This window comes from Hypanus sabinus, chromosome 1 (assembly GCF_030144855.1).
Source record: "Hypanus sabinus isolate sHypSab1 chromosome 1, sHypSab1.hap1, whole genome shotgun sequence".
NCBI lineage: Eukaryota > Metazoa > Chordata > Chondrichthyes > Myliobatiformes > Dasyatidae > Hypanus > Hypanus sabinus.
Window position 1 is genome coordinate 33,922,212 of NC_082706.1, and position 22,905 is coordinate 33,945,116.

The 22,905-nt window shown below is 45.5% G+C and overlaps 1 protein-coding gene across 12 annotated transcripts in view; it reads right to left on the reverse strand.

Annotated features, from left to right (window-relative positions):
* The window catches only part of LOC132392501 (calcium/calmodulin-dependent protein kinase type II subunit beta), a 316,023-nt gene that overhangs the window by 152,582 nt on the left and 140,536 nt on the right, over positions 1-22,905 (reverse strand). For all 12 annotated transcript variants that reach the window (XM_059966521.1, XM_059966502.1, XM_059966512.1 and 9 more), the window contains exon 4: positions 2,539-2,593. In XM_059966521.1, coding sequence (XP_059822504.1) covers positions 2,539-2,593 — 55 coding nt within the window. The remainder of the gene's footprint in view (positions 1-2,538; positions 2,594-22,905) is intronic.

Sequence of the window (22,905 nt, forward strand, 5' to 3'; positions counted from 1 at the left end):
GCCTGGGTCAGTGGAGCTGGGAGGTAACAGCTACACCACCTTCCAGTGCTAGCTTATTGTTAAGATCAGCCAACTGCAAACCATCAGAAACCCCACACAACATGGGGCAGATGCAGTGAAAGGGCTGGTGGAAAAGTTCACTCGAAAGAGAGACACACACACACACACACACACACACCCTCCCCCCCAGAAGGACAACTCAGCAGGTCAAGCAGCATCTGTGGAAATGATCAAACAGTTGACGTTTTGGGCCGAGACCCTGCTTCAGGACAGGAGAGGAAAGGGGAAGATGCCAGAGTGAACAGGTGCAAGAGGGGAAGGAGAATAGCTGGTGGGTAAAGCCAGGTGGGTGGGAAAGATGAAGGACTGGAGAAGAAGGAATTTGATCGGAAAGGAGAGTGAACCATAGAAGAAAGGGAAGGAGAAGGGGCACCAGAGGGAAGAGACAGGCAGGAGAGATGAGGTAAGAGGCCAGAGTGGGGAAACTGAAGAAGAGGGAAAGGGGAGGGGAATTTTTTTTCCACTGGAAGAAACTGATGTTGATGCCATCAGGTTGGAGGCTACCCAGGTGTTGCCCCTCTCCCAAGGGTGGCACAAGAGGATGCTACAGACCAATGGGTCGGAATAGAAATCGTAATTAAAATGTTGGGCCACCAGAAAGTAACTCTTTTGGAGGAAGGAGCAAAGGAGCAGCAGTCTGCTACTATTCACGGATGTATGCAGGCTCCCTCTGCATATCCCTAGCTGAGACAAGCCCACAGTCAGCATTTACATCACTGCAGTTGTGTCACAGCGAACAATACTAAAATAACATCTTCTCCCCCGGGAAATCTGCTTTGCAGCTGCCACCATCAATGTGTGTCACAGCAGACGCAAGCCCAAGGCTGAAACGTCCTTCACAGCAGACTGGGCCAAGGCCCAGATTATGTAAAGGTCTCAACAGAGACAGCAACTCTACAAACATATGATTATAGAGAAGGAAAATTAAAGAAAGGCATCAAGGAGCCATCCAGGCTGCGTAGAGTAGTGGCTAGAACGACACTATTACAACTCAGGGTGTCGGGAGCTTGTAGTTCAATCCCGGCGTCCTCTGTAATAAGTTTGTACGCTCTCCCCGTCATCCTCCAGGTGCTCTGGTTTTCTCCCACAGACGTACCGGCTGGGAGGCTAATCGGCCGTTGCAAACGTGATTCGGCTAGTGGTAATAGAAGGGTTGCTAGGCTGGGCTGGAGGGGCCTGCTCTGTGCTGTATCTCTGAATAAGACCATTACTACCTGAGTGGGAAATGACTACACCCAGTCTCAGAAAGTGTTTGTGGGATTCCCAGAGGAAGAGTCCAAGCCTACAACAACAGGAAAAAAATGAACTACAATTTAACTCGTGCTTAATCTGATCTGGAAATAATCCAATCCTAACAGGGGCACCTTCAAGCACTCCCATCAAACGGACAGACCCCAAAGCACCAAGCGGGCCAGTAATCTGAGATCGTGAGGCCACTCAGCCCGTCATGCAGCTGATTTGCCAAGATCAACATCAATCATTTTCATTTACTTCAGTTCCAGCGAGACGGCCTCATACACTCTCTCCCCCGACACATCAAGCTCCAAAGCAGAGATGGACATCTACGGCATTTTACACGAAGTCTGCGGTGTGCTGCTGACTGCCAGGGGATGAGGCAAAGCTCAAAACTTTCCAGCACACCTTGGAAGAGTTTCCTCCGGCTGTAACTGTTAACATGAGATCTACGTGGTGCAGTGCACAGTCTCATCATTGCTGTGATTAAAATTCTTTAATTCATGGTGCTGTTTAAGTCCAAATCTGCTTGTGCAAAAATAGGTCTGAATTCACAGGATGTAGGCACTGTTATGCCAGCAGATGAACAGCATTAACATATGGTCCCATACTTCCACACGAATATGCAAATTCAGTCTAAGATTCTTAGTACTTCCTCCCCCTCATCGCTGGGTAATCCTGCCCACCAACAGATTCTGTGATCTAATTTAAATTTTCTCATTTCCCGTTTTCTGCAAATCGATTTCCAAATTGTGAAGCATTTCAAGTCTGAACTGAGGTGTCGACAGGTCATTGAAACAAAGCCTTCGACGCCTCCATGATGACTGTGTTTCAGCATCTTAAGCATCCAGGGCAGGAGATCGCATTTGACAGCTTTTTCTTTCAAGCTTTCAAAGCTGAAATTAAATTCTTCAGCAGACCCAGATACACCTATTATGCACAGTTATAAAAGCCAAGCGTCACCGTGTTTAGAAGCACAGTGCAATATTGTGATTCATCTTCCAACCCATCATGAGCAGACAATAGTCGCCCATTTCCACAGGCTGTTCCTGTCCCAGCTTCTCTCTCCGCATCCCAGCCTCCCACCACCCATCTCATTCCCAACCTATTTTCCCACTTTCTCTGCATCCCAGCCTCCCACTATTCACCCTCCTCCTCCCCCTTGGCTCCCCAACTGCCACTCAGGACACAAATCCAAGACAGGGACTGGGAATTTACAGGAGTCTTTACCCAATTAGTACTCACAAGTCAAACACAAGATAGTGGTATCCTTCTTCTGATATGCTGTCATGGAGCCGAACTGAAAAATAAAAGAACGCAGCGTGAGCTTTCTTGATTGAAACATTTGATTAACAATCTGAACGAGTTCTACGGCTTCGATTAATGAAAGGATAGGCTTGTGACACAATACCATACAAATGAAGATGTCGGCTCGTGGCCAAGCAGTTAAGGCGTTCGTCTAGTGATCTGAAGGTCGCTAGTTCGAGCCTAGGCCGAGGCAGCGTGTTGCGTCCTTGAGCAAGGCACTTAACCACACATTGCTCTGCGACGACACCAGTGCCAAGCTGTATGGGTCCTAATGCCCTTCCCTTGGACAACATCGGTGGCGTGGAGAGGGGAGACTTGCCAGTCTTCCACAAAAAAAAACCTGGGAAATTTCCAAGGTGCAAATCCATGGTCTATTGAGATCAACGGAGGCCTACACTACACAAGTGAGGATCTTTAATGATCATACAGAGACCTTACTGATTGTGGACTTGAAATACTTGCTTCTTTAAAAAGAAAGCTGCTGATTTGTCCTCCGGTTGTCTTGCAAAGCTCAATATTTATTGCAGACCCCTGGGAAGTCAATCAAAGTGAGGTTAGACCAAGATGAACATTTGCCATACTTTGTAACCGACCCTACATCGGGAATGTACACTCAGCCCCTCGAGCAGGGGCTTCCCAAACTTTTATATGCCACAGACCAATACCATTCAGCAAGGGTATGTGGACCCCAGGTTGGGAACTCCTGCTCTAGAGTATGTGCCATTAAAACCAAGGCTGATATGAGAACAATTTCTCCAGCCATCCACTCAAGCAATGGTTGATATGTTTTTATACTTGCACCTTCACAGGTTTAGGCATGACTGACAATACCAGCGGTTACTGTCACAAGAACACACAAAAATGGGAGCAGGAGTGATCTGTCTGACCCCACCAAGCCTGCCTGCCATTCAGTGTGATCACGTCTGACCCGGTGCAGGTTTCAGTTCCATTGATACACCTCAACATATAATAAAATACATGCAAGATGGCGTCAGCGTAGGTCGGTGACTCTCTGCGGGCTACGGGAAATTGTACCAGATTTCCTCTTAAATATACTCCTTTCCCTGCAATCTGCAGCATGCAAATTTATTCTTAACAACAGACTACGAAGTTACACCAGTGATCTTCAGATCTCACATTCGGTGGTTAAATACAGAGCAGTTTAGCACGGCGCCTTTCAGGGTCAAGGCCATGGCCGAAAATGTGGCAGGAGAGGCAGAATTCAAACTAGGCTGAAGCAGAGAGAGGTATGGGCCTGAAGTGGAGAGAGGGATGAGGCCTCCCCCACCTACTATCTTGTTGGTGAATATACGAACCCTGTAGCAGGGTTACTTACCAGCAAAGACAGAGATGTCTGTTGGAGTCTGATGATACCATTTTTAACAGTATTTATTAGTAAAAGTACACAAAAATAATATCAATGCAAATATACAGATAATATACGTCGTCAATACTAAACCTAAAAGTGCGGGTATAATAATAATCAATAAGAAATAAGCTCTATTGTTGTTTAGGGTATAATGAATTGTCCGATGGAAATATAAAGTTCACTGCAGTTCACACAGGCCGCCGTCGTTTGTTTGTTGCTGTGTTGCAATTGTTGGGGAGAGAGAGAGGAAGAGAAAAACTTGCCGACTTTCCTTTATGATTTTGATCTGTCGGTGTCTCGTTGTCGTGGCCATTCAAGTGTGACCTCTCCTTTAGCTAAACCGTTCTTCCATGATGAGCCCGCCACCCAGGCAAGGGAGGACGCACACGAGCTCCCACTGGCTTTCGCTATAAAACGCTGTCACTGGATTTCTAGCGTTTCTCCTGGTGCATCTAAAGGGGTGTGCCCCAGACCCGTCTTTTATCCTCACTCACGGGGTCTCGGATGTCAATCAGGTTGGGATGATGCAATCCCTCAACCAGACCACTCTGGTTGTCCCCTGAGGGCTTCAATGAATAGTACAGTACTCAATACACAATTCCTTCTCCAAGAGACAATAGCAGTAATCAGTGGTTCCATTCCGCTTATGTCAGGAGACATTCCAAACCTTGTGTATTCTGCAGTGTCTATAACAATTGCCTTTGCTGTTATCCTGTGTCTCTCCCATTCCTGACATGCTGCGCATCTCTCTCATTTCCTGAGTCTCAGACCCGAAATAATAGTGATCTTGCGATTCTCAAAAAGGAGGGGGCGACTTTGTACCCTTCGGCCACTCAGAGTTGCTCCACATTCGTAACACCCCCATCCTTCTAAGGATTTTTACCACAGGTAAAAATTAACTACTACAGAGTCTTACAGAATTTCAGAATCTAACACAACACAAAAGAGGTTTTTTTTCACTAAGAGTAATACAGTTATACATTCAATTCAGCATCTAAACAGTTAGCAATTACATTGTCACTTCCTTTAATATCTTAATATCTTGTACCTTAATAAATTCCTGTAGCATCAGACTCCAATTTAATAACCACTTATTTTTATTCCTTTTCTTCAGCAAAACAAAACTAAAGACAGCAGTCACTAGAAAATCAGATTGATGATCTCGGGGCAAGGCTGCTGTATCAGAGGCAGGTGAGGCAGATCTCAAATGTTTGTTGCACTGAAACTTTGTTAAGTGCGGATACCCCAGATGAAATGATTTGACTGAAGGTTTGACGATTTTGAGAATGGATTGAACCAAAAAGCCTGGTAAGGAAAAAGGTGGCGGTGGCTGCTTTTTCGTCAGTTCTTGTTCACGGACGTTGGGGTTACAACAACTTCCTGTTCCCCTGACTTAGAGCAACTATCGATCAAATGGAGACCATTCTATTTGCCTCAGGAGTTCTCACCCGTGATTCTGACCACAGTTTACATCCCACCAGCGGCCGATTAGAAGCAAACACTCGCGAAACTGCACGATGTTGTCTGTAAACAGGAAACAGCCCACCCCGACGCATTTCAATTTATAGTCAGTGACTTTAACCAGACCCGTTGAAGAACACCCTGCCGAATTATCACCAACAGTTAACCTGTTGCACCACAGGTCCCAACACACCAGACCGCTGCTACACTACGATAAGGAATGCCTGCCGTTTCTTCCCAAGACCCATTTTGGCAAGTTGGATCGTCTGCTGTACTCCAGCTACCTGCATATAGAAAGAGCTTCAAGAACAAGGCCTCAGTGATCAAGACAACTAAGAGGTGGTCACGGGAGGTGGAGGAACGGTTACAGGACTGCATTGAGTCAGTGGACTGGACCATGTTCAACAACTCATCTGAGGACCTGAATGACTACACCAGGGTCAATGCAGACTTTACTGAAACAGCTGTGGATGAGTGCGTCCCCATTGGGGTTTTCCCCAATCAGAAGCCCTGGACAAACAACGAAATCTGGAATCTGCTGAGAGCCAGATCAGAGGCATTCAAGTCTGGAGATCAAGAATGCTACAAGAGGTGCAGGCATGAGTGCTGGAAAGCCACCTCTTGGACTAAGTGGAGATGTCAGATTAGACTGGAATCAACAAGGAATGCTTGACAATTGTAGCAGGGTTAGAATGCCATAACCTCCTACAAAGTTACACCTGGCGACATAGGGAACAACAGAGCTTCGATTCCAGATGAGAAAAATGCTTTCTGTGGTCACTTTGATCACTAGAACAGGGAGGAACCATCATGCACCTCCTTGTCTCCCACGGTGTAATAACGACAACCCCTCACTCAATGTCAGTAAGACCAAGGAACTGACAGGAGACACAGGAGAGTAACACCAGAGGTCCATGAACCTGTAATCATTGGCGGATCAGAGGTGGCAAGGGTCAGGAACTTTAAATTCCTGGGTGTCACTGTCTCAGAGGACCTGTCCTAGACCTATAATATAAATATAATGGCAAAGAAAGCACAGCAGCACCCTTACTTCCTCAGGAGTCTGCGGAGATTTGGCATGTCAACAAAAACAATGGCAAACTTCTGTAGATGTGTGGTGGAAAGCGTGCTGACTGATTGCATTACGGCCTGCTATGGGAACGCCAATGCCTTTGAGTGGAAAATCTTATAAAAGGTAGTGGATTCAGCCCAGTACATCAAGGGTAAAGCTCTCCCAACCATTGAGCACATCCACATGAAACGTTGCCATAGAAAAGTAGCATCCAACATCAAAGATCCTCACCACCTGGGCCATGCTCTTTTCTCACTGCTGCCATCAGGTAGAAGGTACAGGAACCTCAGGACTCACACCACCAGGTTCAAGGACAATTACTACCCATTAACCATCAGGCTCTTGAACAAAAGGGGATAACGACACTCATTCAATCATTTTATCTTGTTATTTCATGCTTGTCATTTATTGCTATTTATTTATTATCTGCACTTACAGGGTTTGTTTACAGTTACAATCTATAGATTTGCTAAGTATGGCCCCAGAAAAAAAGAGAAGAGAATCTCAGGGTTGTATGCGGTGACATGTACGTACCCTGATAACAAATTTTACTTTGAACAATAGTTGAAACCTTTGGACACGTCACCGTCAACCCTTACCAATTTATAGTGATGTGCCATACGACCCATCCTATCTGGATGCACAAGAGCTTGGTTTGGTACTGCTCGGCACGTGACCACAAGATACAGTACCTCAGAGAGTCGTGCACGCAGCTCAGCACGTCGCGGAAAGCAGCCTCCCCTCCATGGACTCTGTCAATACTTCCTGCCACCTCAGTCAAGCCACCAGCCTAATCAAAGATCCCTCTTCTCCCCCTCGCATCAAGCAGAAGGCACAAAAGCCTGACCCAAGTACAGTATCAGCTCTGCTATTAAAAGGCTATTAAATAGTTCCCTAGTATGATGCTAAGTTGGACGCTTCAGAAATCCCGTTATGATAGTAACATCCCTGTTTGCTAGAGAAGTTGTGGAAATCATATCTTCTGGGAATGCCCTGTTATCAAAGGCTATTCCAGTGGGCTACATGATGTCCTATAAGACATCTTTAAATGTGAAATACCCTTAGAGGGTAAGACCATATATTTTGGGTATATACCTCAAGAATGGTTGAAAAGAGATAAGTATTTAATGAATATTCTGCTGGTGGCTGGTAAAAAGGCCCTTACAAGGAAATGGTTATCACAGGAGAGCCCAACTTTAAATGTATGGATGGAAATTACAATGGACATTTACAGAATAGAGAAGATAACAGCATCTGTTAATCTTAAGTTGGAACAATTTGATTCATACTGGGAAAAATGGTTTAACTACATAATGCCTCATAGGCCTGATTTTATTCTCACAAATCAATGAATATGTTGTAAAAAAGATCACTCCCTACTTGTACACAGTTTTCTCCTTTTGCCTGTTCTTTCTTTCCTCTCTTTTCTGTAAGTGTTTACCTCAAATAAATATTATTAGAGATTTGTGACATGTATGATTTAATGATATATATGTACAGTATCTGAAATACATCTTATGGAAATGTTTGTTTGATGATAAACTTCAATAAAAAATAAATTACAAAAAAAAACAAAATCTACTTCATTATGACCTTGCGCCTTCTTTGCTGCACTTTCTTGGTAGCTTTTACACTTTATTCTGCATTGGCCTTGCTAACCTCAATGCACTGCGTACAATTTGATCTGTATGAACAGACAGACAGACATACTTTATTGATCCGGAGGGAAATTGGGTTACAATTTGCAACAGTATGCAAGGCAAGCTCTTCACTGCATCTTGGTACATGCAACAATAATAAACCAATTACGATACTCTTTGGGTCATGCCATCTTCTTGCAGGAGATATAGAAACCAAAAGTCCCACACCACCAGGCAAAAGAGCAGCGACCACCCTTCAATCACTTGGTACCTGAACAAACTGGCAAAACTCTAGTCACTGCCTCAGTACAGCAACACCATGACCGCTTTGCACAATTGACTTCATATACTTTGCTCTTGTATAATTTAGTACGATTAATGAATAAACTTCTCTAGTGAATGCTGCAAGCAAAGCTCTCGTGTATCAATGCCCAAGTCCACAGGTGCAATGAAAACCCCTGACCTTGACACTTCTGTGCCAGAGACACAAGAGACTGCAGTTGCTGGAATCTGGAGCAAAACAAGTTGCTGGAGAAACTCAGCAGGTTAGGCAGCATCTGTGGAGACAGAGGCATGGTCGATATTGCGAGTCGAGACGGAGTATGCAAGGGACATAAACATGCTCCAGGACAAAATCCCATGCACCAGCAATCTACAGGGCATGACACTCAGACATGGGCTAGATTATTATTTTGTGTGTTTATTTACTGCTATCATAATTATATGTGCTATACGTGCCTTGTTCTGTGTGTGACCTTTGGTACTGTGTTTTGCACCTTAGCCCCTGAGGAACATTGTTTCTTTTGGGTGTATTTATGGGTATTCATGTATGGTTGAATGACAACTGAGGCCAAATTCTTTTGAAAATGTATTTAGCTCTGCTTTAAGCATTTCTAATGATTAAGCCTGTGGAGTAGAGAATTACGGAGACTCACCACCCTCTGAGGGAGCAGCATTTTACTGTATCTTATGACTATGTCCTGTTGTTCATACCCTAATTAAACCTGAAATGGCAGGACTGAGGTCACATCTGAGGCTGAATGGTTATGGATTAACTTCCCCGAAGGACCTGAGACAACCAGATGGGTTTTTGGCTGTTACTGAGATTGGCTTTCAGACAAAAGTCCCAGGTTTACTTCATTACTTAAATTCCCCATGTGGAATTTGAATCCTTTTCTCTGCACTGATGATCCAGAACTCTGGCTCCCAAAATTGTTCTGCTAAGCTGCATTGTCCCATCCTTTCCCTATTTCCCCTTCAGCTCTTAGTATCCAAATCTACTGGCAAGTTGTGAATACAGACAGCAGCAGCTCATCCAGAGCTTCACGCAGAATCACAACTCGCTACATGAAGAGATCTCAAGCCGCGCCAAAAGATGGACCACTTCTCCAGAGACAGTGGCTTCCAACTGCCAATTGCTCAGCCGGGGGGGGTTCCCCTCATTACCTCTTTGTCCAGCCTTAAGAACATGTCATCTTTATTCATCCATGTCCCTTGACAGATTCCAGACAGTGGCCGACCAAAAGACAAATGCTGGGAACACTCAGCACTCGGGCCACACGTAGCAAGAGAAACTCCAATGTGTCAGGTTGAAAACCCTTCTTCAGAACTGGGAAGGAGACTCAAGCAACACACACGCAAAATGCTGAAGGAACTCAGCAGGCTAGGCAGCATCTATGGGCAAGAGTATAGTTGATGTTTCGGGATGCTTCTCAAGCTGCAGAGAGAGGGAGGCAGGGAGGGAACTCAGTTCTGACGGGGGCTCTTCCACCTGAAGCATTAATTCTGTCATTCTTCTCTTCTGCAGCCTGACCTGCTGAGTGTTTCCAATATTTTCTGTTTTATTTAACATTTCCAGCATCAACAGCTTCTTTTGATGATCGAAGTTTTGTTAAACTCAGACTTGTAAGATTCAGCTTCCCCCTTAGCAGCAGGTTGGTTCAAGACTTGAATGGTTGAGGGGAAGTAGCTGCCCTTGAACTCGGGGGCATGGGATTCAACCTCCTGTCCAATATTAGCTGCAAGAAGATGCCATTGCCCGGGTAGTGGGGATCATTAATGATTGATGTTGCCTTCCTGCAGAAGAGCCTCACCTAGATACTGACCAATGGGGAGGGACATACCAGTGACATATTAAATAAGCCAGGTCCATGAATCTCTGCAGTTTCTTGGGTTCCTGCACTTTCGAATTACCTTACCAGACTATGATGCAACCAGTCAAGATACTTCCATCCGCTGAAGTTTGTCCGGGTGTCTGTGACGTGCTGAACCTCGTTAGCGCCAAAGTGGGAAGGGGGCTGTGATCTCCAGAGTTGCCAAATGGAGAATAAAAAGGGGCAGTAGCGCACTGTGTTTCTGACCCAGGAGCTTGGGAACTCATACACTAAGCTGATGTATGTTTGGTTTCTAGAAGAACGAGCAGGATCTAGCGGATTGGGGATTGTGGATTGTGGATTATGTCTATGGAACTCATCCTTGTAGGACAATGGAAGTAGGGTCTTTGGTTATTCTCAAAACACAGATTATTAAAAACAAGGGGCTGAAAGGTCACTGAGGTAGGCAGGAATGTAGAGGCCATTTATGATGTTACTAATTTGGTCAGTAAGTTCAAGGGTCCTTACAGTGTGTCACACTATCTCCTTATCTGCCACTCCTTCCCCTTTCCCTGCTTCCACGGCCTTCTGTCCTCTCCTATTAGATTACCCTTCTCCAGCCCTGTATCTCTTTCACCAATCCACCTCCCAGTTCTTTACTTCACCCCCTCCCCCCGTCACCTCGTGTTTCTCCCTCTCTCCCTTCCACCCACCCACCTTCTAACTCTGACTCATCTTTTTTCCTCCAGTCCTGATGAAGGGTCTCAGCCCAACACATTGACCATTTACTCTTTTCCACAGATGCTGCCTGCACGCTGAGTTCCTCCAGCATTTTGTGCGTTTTGGTGAGTCTGTGGTTGTCGGGTTTCAATACTCACCGTTACGTGCTATGGACAGGGAGATCTGACAATTCTTCTCTGCTTTTGACAGGAAGCAGCATTTTGGATGGACTATCAGATCACCACTGACAGTGGGCACTGGTTTAACACAGGTTTAAAAAACTCACTCCACAGTTTATTATGTAAATAAAAATACCTGCCTCACTCCTGGCTTTTAAGCGACAGGCGGTCTTTCACGTCTATGAAGTTTTCAATCCAGAAGGCAAAATGCAAGTGAAGTCACCACAAGGTGCAGCATCCTTTTCAAACCAGGTGCCCAGCAGCCAATGTGCAAAAAGCAAGATCCCACTCACAGTAACAACCTGACTCTGTCTATCAGTGAAAATAAGGAGACTGGCCAAGGTATTACCCTACGAGACAGCTCTGGCTGATTTTCTGCACCCACCAGATGTCACAGGCAAATGCTTTTATAGGTACATCTTCTTACAATTATGTGAATGAGGAGCACCCTCCCCACACTGCCTCAGCATAGAAACACAATGACTTTACACGACACTGGACTTATTTTTGGTTCTGTTTGTGAGGTTTTTTTTTGCATAATTGTGTACAGTTCACATGGTTAGGCTTTTGTTGCGAATGTCGCATCTCCGATGGTATAGCGTGTGCCTGTGATACTGCTGCAAATGAGTTTTTCACTGCACCTGTCCATACATAAACTGGCGAGTATGACAATAAACTCACAACCCATTCAGCTTCTCCTGCCTTTGCCCTGTAACCCTCAACCCCATTACTAAACTCTGCCAATGGCTTCAGACCATTCAGTAGACCCTTCAGTAATGAATTTCAGAGGCCCACCTCCCAATGGCTGATGATAATCCTCCTCATCGCAGTCCTAAAGGATGTCCCTTTATTCTGAGGCTGAGCCCTCCGATCCTCAACTCCCTTACAATTAGAAACATCTACTCCAAGCCCACTCCATCCAGGCCTTTCAGTATCAGGTAGGTTTTCGTGAGATCTCCCCTCAGCATTCTAAACTCCATCGACTACAGGCCCAGAAACATTAAACGCTCCTCACACATTAAGCCTTTCATTCTCCCTCTGGTCTTTTCAGACACTGCTCTCTCTTCCAAGTAGCCAGCATAATCCAAAATTGTGGTCTACAATGATATTCAAGACCTCATCCAAATTTCCCTCCTGTTGCTCCTTCCACGGGTAGGACATTGGAGATGATCCCTCCAGGTGAGTTGTGTCACAACCTGCCCTGCTTCCTGAAAAAATCCCTAATCAGCTGGTTGAGTGGCATCGCAACAACAACTTTGCACTCAGCATCTGAAAGACCAAGGAATTAATTGTGGACTTCAGGACGGGGAAGTGTAGGGAACACACTTGAGAGATCAGCAGTGGAAAGGGTGAGCAGCTTCAAGAGTGCAGGTGTCAAAATGCCTGACGAAGTAACAAGAGAAAGAAAATCTGCAGATGCTGGAAATCCAATCAACACACACACACACACACACACAGAGCTCCTCCAGCATTTTGAGTGTGTTTCGCTGAAGATCCATCCTGGGCCCAACATACTGGTGCAGTTACAAAGAAGGCATGAGAGCGGCTATACTTCATTAGGAGTCTGAGGAGCAAAAGAGTCGAGCAAATTTCTACAGACATGCCGTGGAGAGCATTCTAACTGGTTGCATCATCGCCTGGAATGAAAGGGCCGATGCACGGGATCGGGAAAAGCTGCAGAAAGTTGTAAACTCAGCCAGTTCCATCACGGGCTATCTTCAAAAAGTGATGCCTCAAAAGGCAGCATCCATTATAAATGACCCCCCCCCCCCACCCCACCCCAGTCACTCAGGACATACTATCCTCTCATTGCTACCATCAAAAAGTGATGCCTCAAAAGGCAGCATCCATTATAAATGACCCCCCCCCCCGCCCCACCCCAGTCACTCAGGACATACTATCCTCTCATTGCCACCATCAAAAAGTGATGCCTCAAAAGGCAGCATCCATTATAAATGACCCCCCCCCCCCCGCCGCCCCACCCCAGTCACTCAGGACATACTATCCTCTCATTGCTACCATCAAAAAGTGATGCCTCAAAAGGCAGCATCCATTATAAATGACCCCCCCCCCCCCGCCCCACCCCAGTCACTCAGGACATACTATCCTCTCATTGCCACCATCAAAAAGTGATGCCTCAAAAGGCAGCATCCATTATAAATGACCCCCCCCCCCCCCCGCCGCCCCACCCCAGTCACTCAGGACATACTATCCTCTCATTGCTACCATCAAAAAGTGATGCCTCAAAAGGCAGCATCCATTATAAATGACCCCCCCCCCCCCCACCCCACCCCAGTCACTCAGGACATACTATCCTCTCATTGCCACCATCAAAAAGTGATGCCTCAAAAGGCAGCATCCATTATAAATGACCCCCCCCCCCCCGCCGCCCCACCCCAGTCACTCAGGACATACTATCCTCTCATTGCTACCATCAAAAAGTGATGCCTCAAAAGGCAGCATCCATTATAAATGACCCCCCCCCCCCCCGCCGCCCCACCCCAGTCACTCAGGACATACTATCCTCTCATTGCTACCATCAAAAAGTGATGCCTCAAAAGGCAGCATCCATTATAAATGACCCCCCCCCCCCGCCGCCCCACCCCAGTCACTCAGGACATACTATCCTCTCATTGCTACCATCAAAAAGTGATGCCTCAAAAGGCAGCATCCATTATAAATGACCCCCCCCCGCCCCACCCCAGTCACTCAGGACATACTATCCTCTCATTGCTACCATCAAAAAGTGATGCCTCAAAAGGCAGCATCCATTATAAATGACCCCCCACCCTACCCCACCCCAGTCACTCAGGACATACTATCCTCTCATTGCTACCATCAAAAAGTGATGCCTCAAGACACACACTCGAAGTTTTAGGAACAGATTCTTCCCCTCCACCATCAGATTTGCGAATAGACGATGACCTAATGTACACTACCTCACTGTTTATTTTGCTCTCTTTTTGCACAGCTTATTTAATTAATTTTTAATATATATATTGTAATCTATAGGATGTTTTTCATTACATGTTGCAACATACTGCTGCTGCATAGCAACTTATTTCACAACATACGCCAGTGATATTAACCTGATTCTGATTCTGCAGCTCCTGCTCATTAGAAGCAGAGAATGTTCACGGGAAAAAGCCTCGGTTTAATGTCAGCTTGCAGGCAAGGATCTCGTAAATTATTGAACAGCCTGGTCGTGCAGAAGAGCAGGGACAGGAACTGGGAGCTTTATTGCTCTGAAATACAAAAATAAGTCTCCACAGCCTGCTCTCCAGACAGCTCAAGAAGAATACAGATTTAGCGCACTGAAGTAAAGGGCAATTTAAGTAACAGCAGCACCGAAATGTAGCTTTGGCTTCTATAAATAGCCACACTGGCAGTTACCTAGGGAGTGCTGAATCCCCGATCTTGCATTCCCCAGTTAGCATCAAATCGTCATTCATTAACTGCGAGTGGGGCAGCTGTATCTTCCTGGGGAAACAAGGTCAAGTGCGACCATCCAAGGAGGGTGCGGCTGCTGCCCAGGGTGAGGCAGAAGAAAATTAGATGGGAAGCAGTGTTCCAAGGAAAGGCTGTTTACTTACAGGTTCTCTCCCCACAGACGCTGCCTGACCAGCTGTTTGCTTCAGGCATTCTGTAGCCTCATCTTCAGTTTCCAGCAGCTGCCGCATTTTTTTTAATGTCTTGTGGGCAGAGAAAGAGATTGAAAGGGACACATCCCCAGTCATCGTAAGTTTGCTACCTGGAGTTTGTGGCCTGCCTGCCAAGGCTCTCACTACTCCAAACCACTGCCAACTTTGCATACATTTATCAAACTTCCTCCAAAACCACGCGAGCTGAACGCTCATCTCTCTCTGTTCCAACACGCGTCCAGTAAGTACATCTCCTGTGCACCATATCCTTTCTCAAGTGCAATGCCCAAAGTTGAACTTGATTCGCCAACTGAGATTTATACAAGTTCACCATGTTATCCTTGTGCTTGTATCCATCTAGAAGACACCAGATCCCAATTGCCTTTGTACCATCTTGCTGTGATGTTGATGGGGTTTGGTGCACATCTTACACTTGGGGACTGTTTCAATGCTGTACCTTGCCGTCACTCTACATTGTGTTGTCACCAAGTAACTGAGCTCTATATATTCACACTTACTCCTCAATCACACTTTATTTACTCGTGCACAAGGGTAATGGCATGGCTCGTCACCAAACTGTTCATTTAACACACCAATTGGTAACTTTATGCGTGTGTGCAAATTCCTTATTTGCATAAAGATTCACCAATCACATTACAATATTACAGGTTTAATAAACAATAGAAACGACAAGGCAACATCCATCTTTAAGGACCCTGTTACGCAGGACGTGATCTCTTCTTATTGCTAGCATCATGGAGAAGATACAGAAGCATGAAGGCACACATGTAGTGATTCAGGAACAGCTTCTTCCCCTCTGCCATCTGATTTCCTGAATGGTCATTGACCCATGAACACTACATTATTTTTTTTTATTTCCCTCTTTTGCATACTTATTTAACATACATATGCATACATTTAATTTAACATATATATTTACTGAAATTTGCAGTTTTCCATTGTCATGCGATACATTGTATTACAGCCGCAAAGACAACAGATTTCACAACATATGTTGGTGATATTAAACCTGATTCTGAATCTGACAAGCTAACTGCCAATAATACTCCAAAGGTAGTAAAGTCATTGTCCAATATTTAGTGTGTGCCTTGCATCCTTGATTCCACCGAGATGCAACACTGAGCATCATAGGAAGTCATTCCTACCTGTGGCCATCAAACTTTACAACTCCTCCCTCGGAGTGTCAGACACCCTGAGCCAATAGACTGGTCCTGGACTTATTTCCACTTGGCATGAATAACTTATTATTATTATTTATGGTTTTATATTGCTATATTTCTTTACTATTCTTGGTGCAGCTGTAATGAAACCCAATTTCCCTCGGGATCAATAAAGTATGTCTGTCTGTCTGACATCCTCATTTCGTCTTGGTGTGCCAAATGACCCCAGCCCCATGCTACACTAAAGGGAAGCTAAACTCTTCAAAGACCTTTCTTGCCTGGGTTGACAGCATGCAGTCTGTAAGCTACCCATGCCCGGATGTTAATTTAGCCCTCACTTTAGCCTCAAATCCACAGCTGTCTACCAAGATAGATCTCTTTGGAATTCCCTCTGCACCGAACCTGCATCTGGAGTTGTCTGCCCATTCCTCTTGGAGTCTCTCTCCATCTTTCACACTTCCAGGGCTTTTTTTTCCCCACTGAAGCTGGGTGAGACTACAACTGGAGGTCATGGGTTAAGGATGAAAGGTGAAACGATTAAGGGGAACATGAGAGGGAACTTCCCCACTTGGAGGGCGGTGAGAGTGTGGAATGAGCTGCCAGCAGAAGTGGAGTTCAACATTTAAAAGACATTGAGATAGATACACTGTGATAAGGGTATGGGGGGCTAGGGTCCAGATGCAAGTCAATGGGCCCAGGCAGATTAATAGTTCAGTATGGACTAAATGGGCTGAAGTTACGCTCTGTGAGGTCACTGTGATACACCCGGGAGTGGGATTGTCCCTTCAGCAAGCACCACACCAGGAGACAGCACTCCACCTGGGAAAGCAGACGTCCATCACAAATCAGCTCCCTCGGCCATCATCCTCACCCAGCCGCCCTTCAATCATACAGCCTTCAATATGAAGAGGTTTGGATCGGTACGTGGATGGGAAGGTTTAGGCATAACATCGACCAGATGCAGGTAGATGGAACAAAGCAGAAGCTTGGATCAGCGTGGACTAGATGTGCCGAATGGCATGCTTACAGCTCTATGACTCTGGAACATTCCACAATGCCTTCTGAAGACCCACAAGAACTTTACCAAGTTAAGGCTCCAGTTTCTGGGAAGCTCCTCAGTCCGGCTCTGTTGCCCTTGACCAATATCCCTCCAAGCAGCTCAGCTCCAACTCCGTTAAGCTAACTGTTCCTCAGTGAATGAGCTTTCAGAGACTGTTGGGCCGAGAATTCTCACCATTCCCTGCCCTCTTCTCATTTCTGTCCTGCACATCAGCTCCTTATTTTGAGACTGTGACCCCCCCGGACGGGTCTTGGCCAGGAGAAACAGCCTGGAAGGCCTTGGTGAATTTCAACTAGAGCATTCATTTTTCCCACTTGCAGAGAGTATTCTGTAAATCACTTACCCACCACCTCAGCAACCTAATAACTGGCTTAGTTTACAAGACAGGTCAATGCATTCCTTGCATGGCCATCTTCTATCCTTAAGACAATGTAAGAGGCTATTTGGCCCTTCCAGTTATCTATGCTTGGACTTTGTATTTGCATCAGCCCCATATTCCTGCAACCTTTTCTCTCACAGGTCCATCAACTTGCCCTGATTTTCCTACCGACTCCTACACTGGGGGAAATTTACAACAGTCAATTAATCTTCCAATGGCTGTTGGGAGGAAAATGGAGAAACCACAAGCTCCACACTGACAGTGAAGGTCTGGAGCTATGAGTTACCAGCACTAATTGGGGTACAGTCAAGACCCCTGAAGTGGAAGGGGAATGCCTGCTATGCTGCCAGTGCTTTACTAAATATCACATCAGAGCAGACCAGGGCTGAGAATTCAGTTCCCATGTGATGTTAATTAACCAGGCTCATGACAAATAAGTCGGGAATTCAATTTATTCCCTTTTGCCTTTATTGTGTTAAATCATCATAGCCAACACAAACATACAAATTCATTAGCACTTAAACGTGCGGCCCAAAGGGAATCAAGGGTCTCGGGAAGAAGGAAACAACTTACAATGGCAAATTGGTTTCGTTAGTGTCTCACGTACCAAGAAACATGGAAAAATCTGTCCATAAAGATTATATCATCACTGAATCAAGGCAAGGTAAACCATTAAAGGAATGGAGAATAAAGTGCCACGTATGCAGAAAAAGAGCAGGGCACAGAGACAATAAGGTGCCAGGTCATAACAAGGTAGGTTGCAAGGTCAAGATTCCAGTTTACTGCACTACAGAACTAGTTAATAAACTTACAACAGTGGGGTTGAATCTGTTCTTAAACCTGGTGGAATGTAGCTTTCAGACCATAAAATCATAAGATCTGTATCTTATGGTTTTATGGTCCTAAAAGCTAAATACCAACAGGTTTAAGAACAGCTTCAACCCCACTGTTATATCAATGAAACAGTCAGGCCATTTGGCCCATCGAATCTGCTCCGCCATTTCATCATGGCTGATCCATTTTCCCTCTCAGCCCCAATCTCCCGCTTTCTCCCTGCCCTGACCAATCAAGAATCTATTAAGATCACATACCACTCGGCTTATGTGGTTATTGTATCTTTCACCCGATGTGGGGGATTGGGGAAGGGAAGAGTATTTCCAGGGTGGGCAGAAGCTTTGCTTGTCTTGGCTGCTTTACCGAGGCAGTGGGAAGTGTAGACAGAGTCCACGGAGGGGAGGCTGATTTCTAGGATGTGTTGTTTTGCGTCCACTGTACCACTTGCAACATTGAGCACATTTGCAAGGAACGATGCCACAAGAAAGCAGCATCCATTATCAAGGACATGCTCTCATCTCAGAACTACTATACAACAGAGGATACAAGAGTCTTAGGCTACATCCACACTACGCCGGATAAATCCGTAACCGAAGCTTATTCTCTTCGTTTTTACCCTCTGTCCACACTAAAATGGCGTTTTCGTCCCCCGAAAACAGAGCTTTTCAGAAACGCTTTCCAGGGTTGGTTATTTTTGAAAACACTGCTCGGGCAGATCAGTGTGGACGGGGTAACCGGAGACTTCTGAAAACGCTGTCAGATGGCAGCGCACTATTTCATTGTTTTCTTGAACACAACCTAACAATTTCAGAACAGACGGCAAAGAGACTGAAGCCAGAAGAGTTTGAAATGTACTCACCAAATACTTTGACCCATAACCTACTGAATAAATAAGTATACTGTACTCACTTTGCCCTGTTTTCTGTCCTTGCTCGTATGAAGGTGGTTTACCTATTTATGCAAGTACTTCTCTGACAATAGATGTGTAACAGCCTAATGTAACATCGTATAGAAATACAAGATAACACTGATGCAGACATGTTTTATACATTTAACAAGGCGCTTTATTAATGCAACAGAGAAGTTTTTCAATGTTCATCGTCAGCTGGGTCAACCTGTCCGTGAACTCCGTTGGTTGCTGCCGTACGCCAGTATTTGTTTTTTTTTTAGTTTTAAGTTCTCCTGCACAACAGCCAACAGCTGTCCATCGTTTTAAGTTTTTCTAGTCTGTAACTACACAAACGCGCACTTTTACGTCGCGATTTGACACCAAACATGTCGCTTGTTTTCGGTAAATGTGTCCTGCGCATGCGCAGGAAGAGGAGATTCGCTGAAATCTCCGTTTCAGTGTGGATAGAGATATTTTCAAAAACGCAGTGTGGACACCTATCGTTTTTACTCGAAACCGGCATTTTCAAAATTATCCAGTCTAGTGTGGATGTAGCCTCAAAGTCCTGCAGCTCCAGGTTCAGGAACATTTATTACCCTTCAGCCATCAGGCTCCCAAACCAGCATGGATAACTTCACTCACCTCAATTCTGGAGTGATTCCACAACTGACAGACCCAGTTTCGGGATGCAAAGTCCCGTCGACCTGCACCTGGGCTGTAGAACCTCCACACCCCTCATAACCAAGTACTTATTTAAACTTCTCTTAAATGTTGAAATCGAAATCACACCCGCCACTTCCACGAGCAACTCATTCCACACTCATACCAGACTCTTAGGGAAGAGCTTCTCCCTCATGTCCCCCTTAAATATTTCACTTTTGACCTTTAGCCTATGACCTCTAATTCTAATCTCACCCAGAAGACAAGAGAAGATCAGCAGATGCTGAACTTCTGAGCATCACACACTCAATGCTGGAGGAACTCAGCAGGCCAGGCAGCATCTACAGAATAGAGTACAGTCAATGTTTCGACCCAAAACCCTTCAAGCAGGACTGGTGAAGGGTTTCAGCCCCAAACATCAACTGTACTTCTTTCCTAGGTGCTGCTGAGTTCCTCCAGCACTTTGTGTGCTTTGAGTGGAATAAAAACCTGTTTTGTGTTCACCATGTCTATACCCTCATGATTTTGATAATCTCAATCAAATCTCCCCTCGTTCTCCAACTATCCGGGGAATGAAGTCTCAAAAGTGGCCAGCACACTTAGTATTTCCACACTGTGTGGAAATTCTGCACGTACAATAGGAAATGGCAGCTGTTCACTTACAATCGGGGGCCACAGTGCAGCTGGCTCAATGGGCTGAGAAGGCCTATTCTGCACTGTGTCTCAATGAATTAAACAGAAAGAAAAACTGCTGGCCCACCCCAACAACTTACCGATTATGATTGGCTGCCATCAACAGAATTCAGCGGGATTAGTGTCACCATCACCTCAGCTGACAACCTGGTCTGATCACTTGAGTGATCTGCCGTTAAATGGGACCACAAGAGTAAGAACAGACACAGGTTTTTTAAATTAACACTTCAGTGTAGCAGCAAGCACAATGCCATTACAGCATCGGGAGTTCAGAGTTCAATTCTGGTATCCTCTGTAAGAAAGTTTCTATGATCTTCCCGTGACTGTGTGGGTTTCCTCCGGGTGCTCCAGCTTCCTCCCACAGTCCAAAGACGTACTGGTTAGTAGGTTAATATGCCATCGTAAATTGCCCAGTTAGAGTTAAATAGCTAGCTGGCACAGCTCGTCGAGTGGGAAGGGCCTGTTCTGCCCTGCATCACGGAATAAAATAAAACACAAACTGAGTGCACTATTCTCAGTATTATTCACTTATTTATTTTCATTTACACGAGTTCTCTTTGGCACATTGGTTGTCTGATTTGTTTATGAACCAATTTCATAAATTATATTGTACTTCTTTATTTTCCTGTAACTGCCTACCAGAAAAATGAACCTCAATGTCAAGTTTAAAGTACATAGTAAACTTATTATCAAAGTACATGCATGTCACCATACAGAACCTGGGGGTTCACTTTCTTGCGGGCATACTCAGTAAACCAAGAACCGTAATAGAATCAACAAAATTCTGAACCCAACAGGGCGGACAACGAGCAAAAGCCACCAAACTGTGCAAAAGCGAAAGAGAGAGAAAAAAGTGAGTAAATAGATAGATTGATAAATGATAGCTAAATAGCTGAAAATAAGAATCAGTCGAGCAATCAGTAAATAATAAATGAGCAGGTATACAATATCACTAAGATGAGATGGATGAAAAGTCCTTGAAAATGAGTTCCATAGGTTGTGGGAACAGTTCAGTGATGGTTAGAGCGACGATGAATGAATTATTCCCTCTGGTTCAAGACAGCCTGTTGGCTGAGAGGTAATAATTGTTCATGTGAGTCCTGAGGCTCCTGGTGGCAGCAGCGAGATGGGGGCATGACCTGGGTGGTGGGGGTTTCTGACGTTGCATGATGCTTTCCTGCAACACCATGCTGTGTAGATGTGCTTAACGGTGGGCACAGCTTTACTCGTGATGGGCTGGGTCATATCCAATACCTTTTTTTTAAAAAAAAATTTTGTTTATGTTTCCAGGCTGTGATGCAACCAGTCAATAATACAGTACTCTTCACCAAGGGAGTAGATGTACTTTGATAATAAATTTACCTTGACTTTGAATGAGAGGGGCGGGGGGAGAGGGGAGAGAGGAGAGAGGGGAGGGGAGGGGCAGGGGCAGAGGGGGACAGGGGCAGGAGGGCCAGAGCGGGGGATGGAGTAGGGGTCACTGGGGAGTGGGACAATGGGGAAGAGGAAAAAAGAAATAGTAGACGTGAGAATGGGAGAGTTGGAGTGAATGGGAACGCCCAGGACGGTGCAGGAGATGGTGTTCACTGAGATGCAAAACTGACAAGGACAGGACAGGCATTGAAGGGAAGAAACACAATCTCCTCACAAACCAACAGCGTTATCGTTGTGTGAAACCTGACAGAATACACAATTAATGTGAGAAGCATGAAAGTGAGATAAAGAACCCCAAAATGTACAAAGCAAAACAGCTTATATATCCTCCATTGCAATCAACAGGAAATTACACGTTATTCTAACTTTAGAGATTCAGATGCTGTTTGGTAGTGAAGAAATGCCGGTGGCAGAGCACCACTTAATTGAAGCAGGATAATCTAGCAAAGACAGGAAATTTTAACACTTGCCACGAACACAGAGGTCACAAGACTACGGAGGGCAATGCTGGAGAGGCACCGTGAACAGTACTGAGGACTGGAGCCCGGCTCCCTGGCCCTGACCACAGCACAACCCAGCTACTCACACCAGACTGGGTCACCAGCAAAAGGTGCTGGATGGAGGGTCACGGTGTAAAACGTCGACTCCAGGAATCCTGATTCCGTCCACGCACACTGCCTGAGCCGCTGGGTTCCCCAGCATTTTGTTATCTGCTCCACACCCCAGCATCCGCAGTCTCCCGTGGCCCCGTCGGATCAGGCACAAAGCCGATGGGTACGCGGGCTCTGCCAACCCGCGCTGTCCTGTGCCCAGTAATAACGCCCACCCACCCTCTGCCGGTTCACCCTCCAGCCGAGCAGCAGTGCGTGTGAGGTGCCAGTCGTGGGAGGATCGCTGGGCTGAACAAAGTGAGTTGAGTTCAGCTCAGTGTGCACAGTGGCACAACGGGTAAAACCACCCCCTCACAGCTCAGGCAATCCGGGTTCAATCCTGACCTCC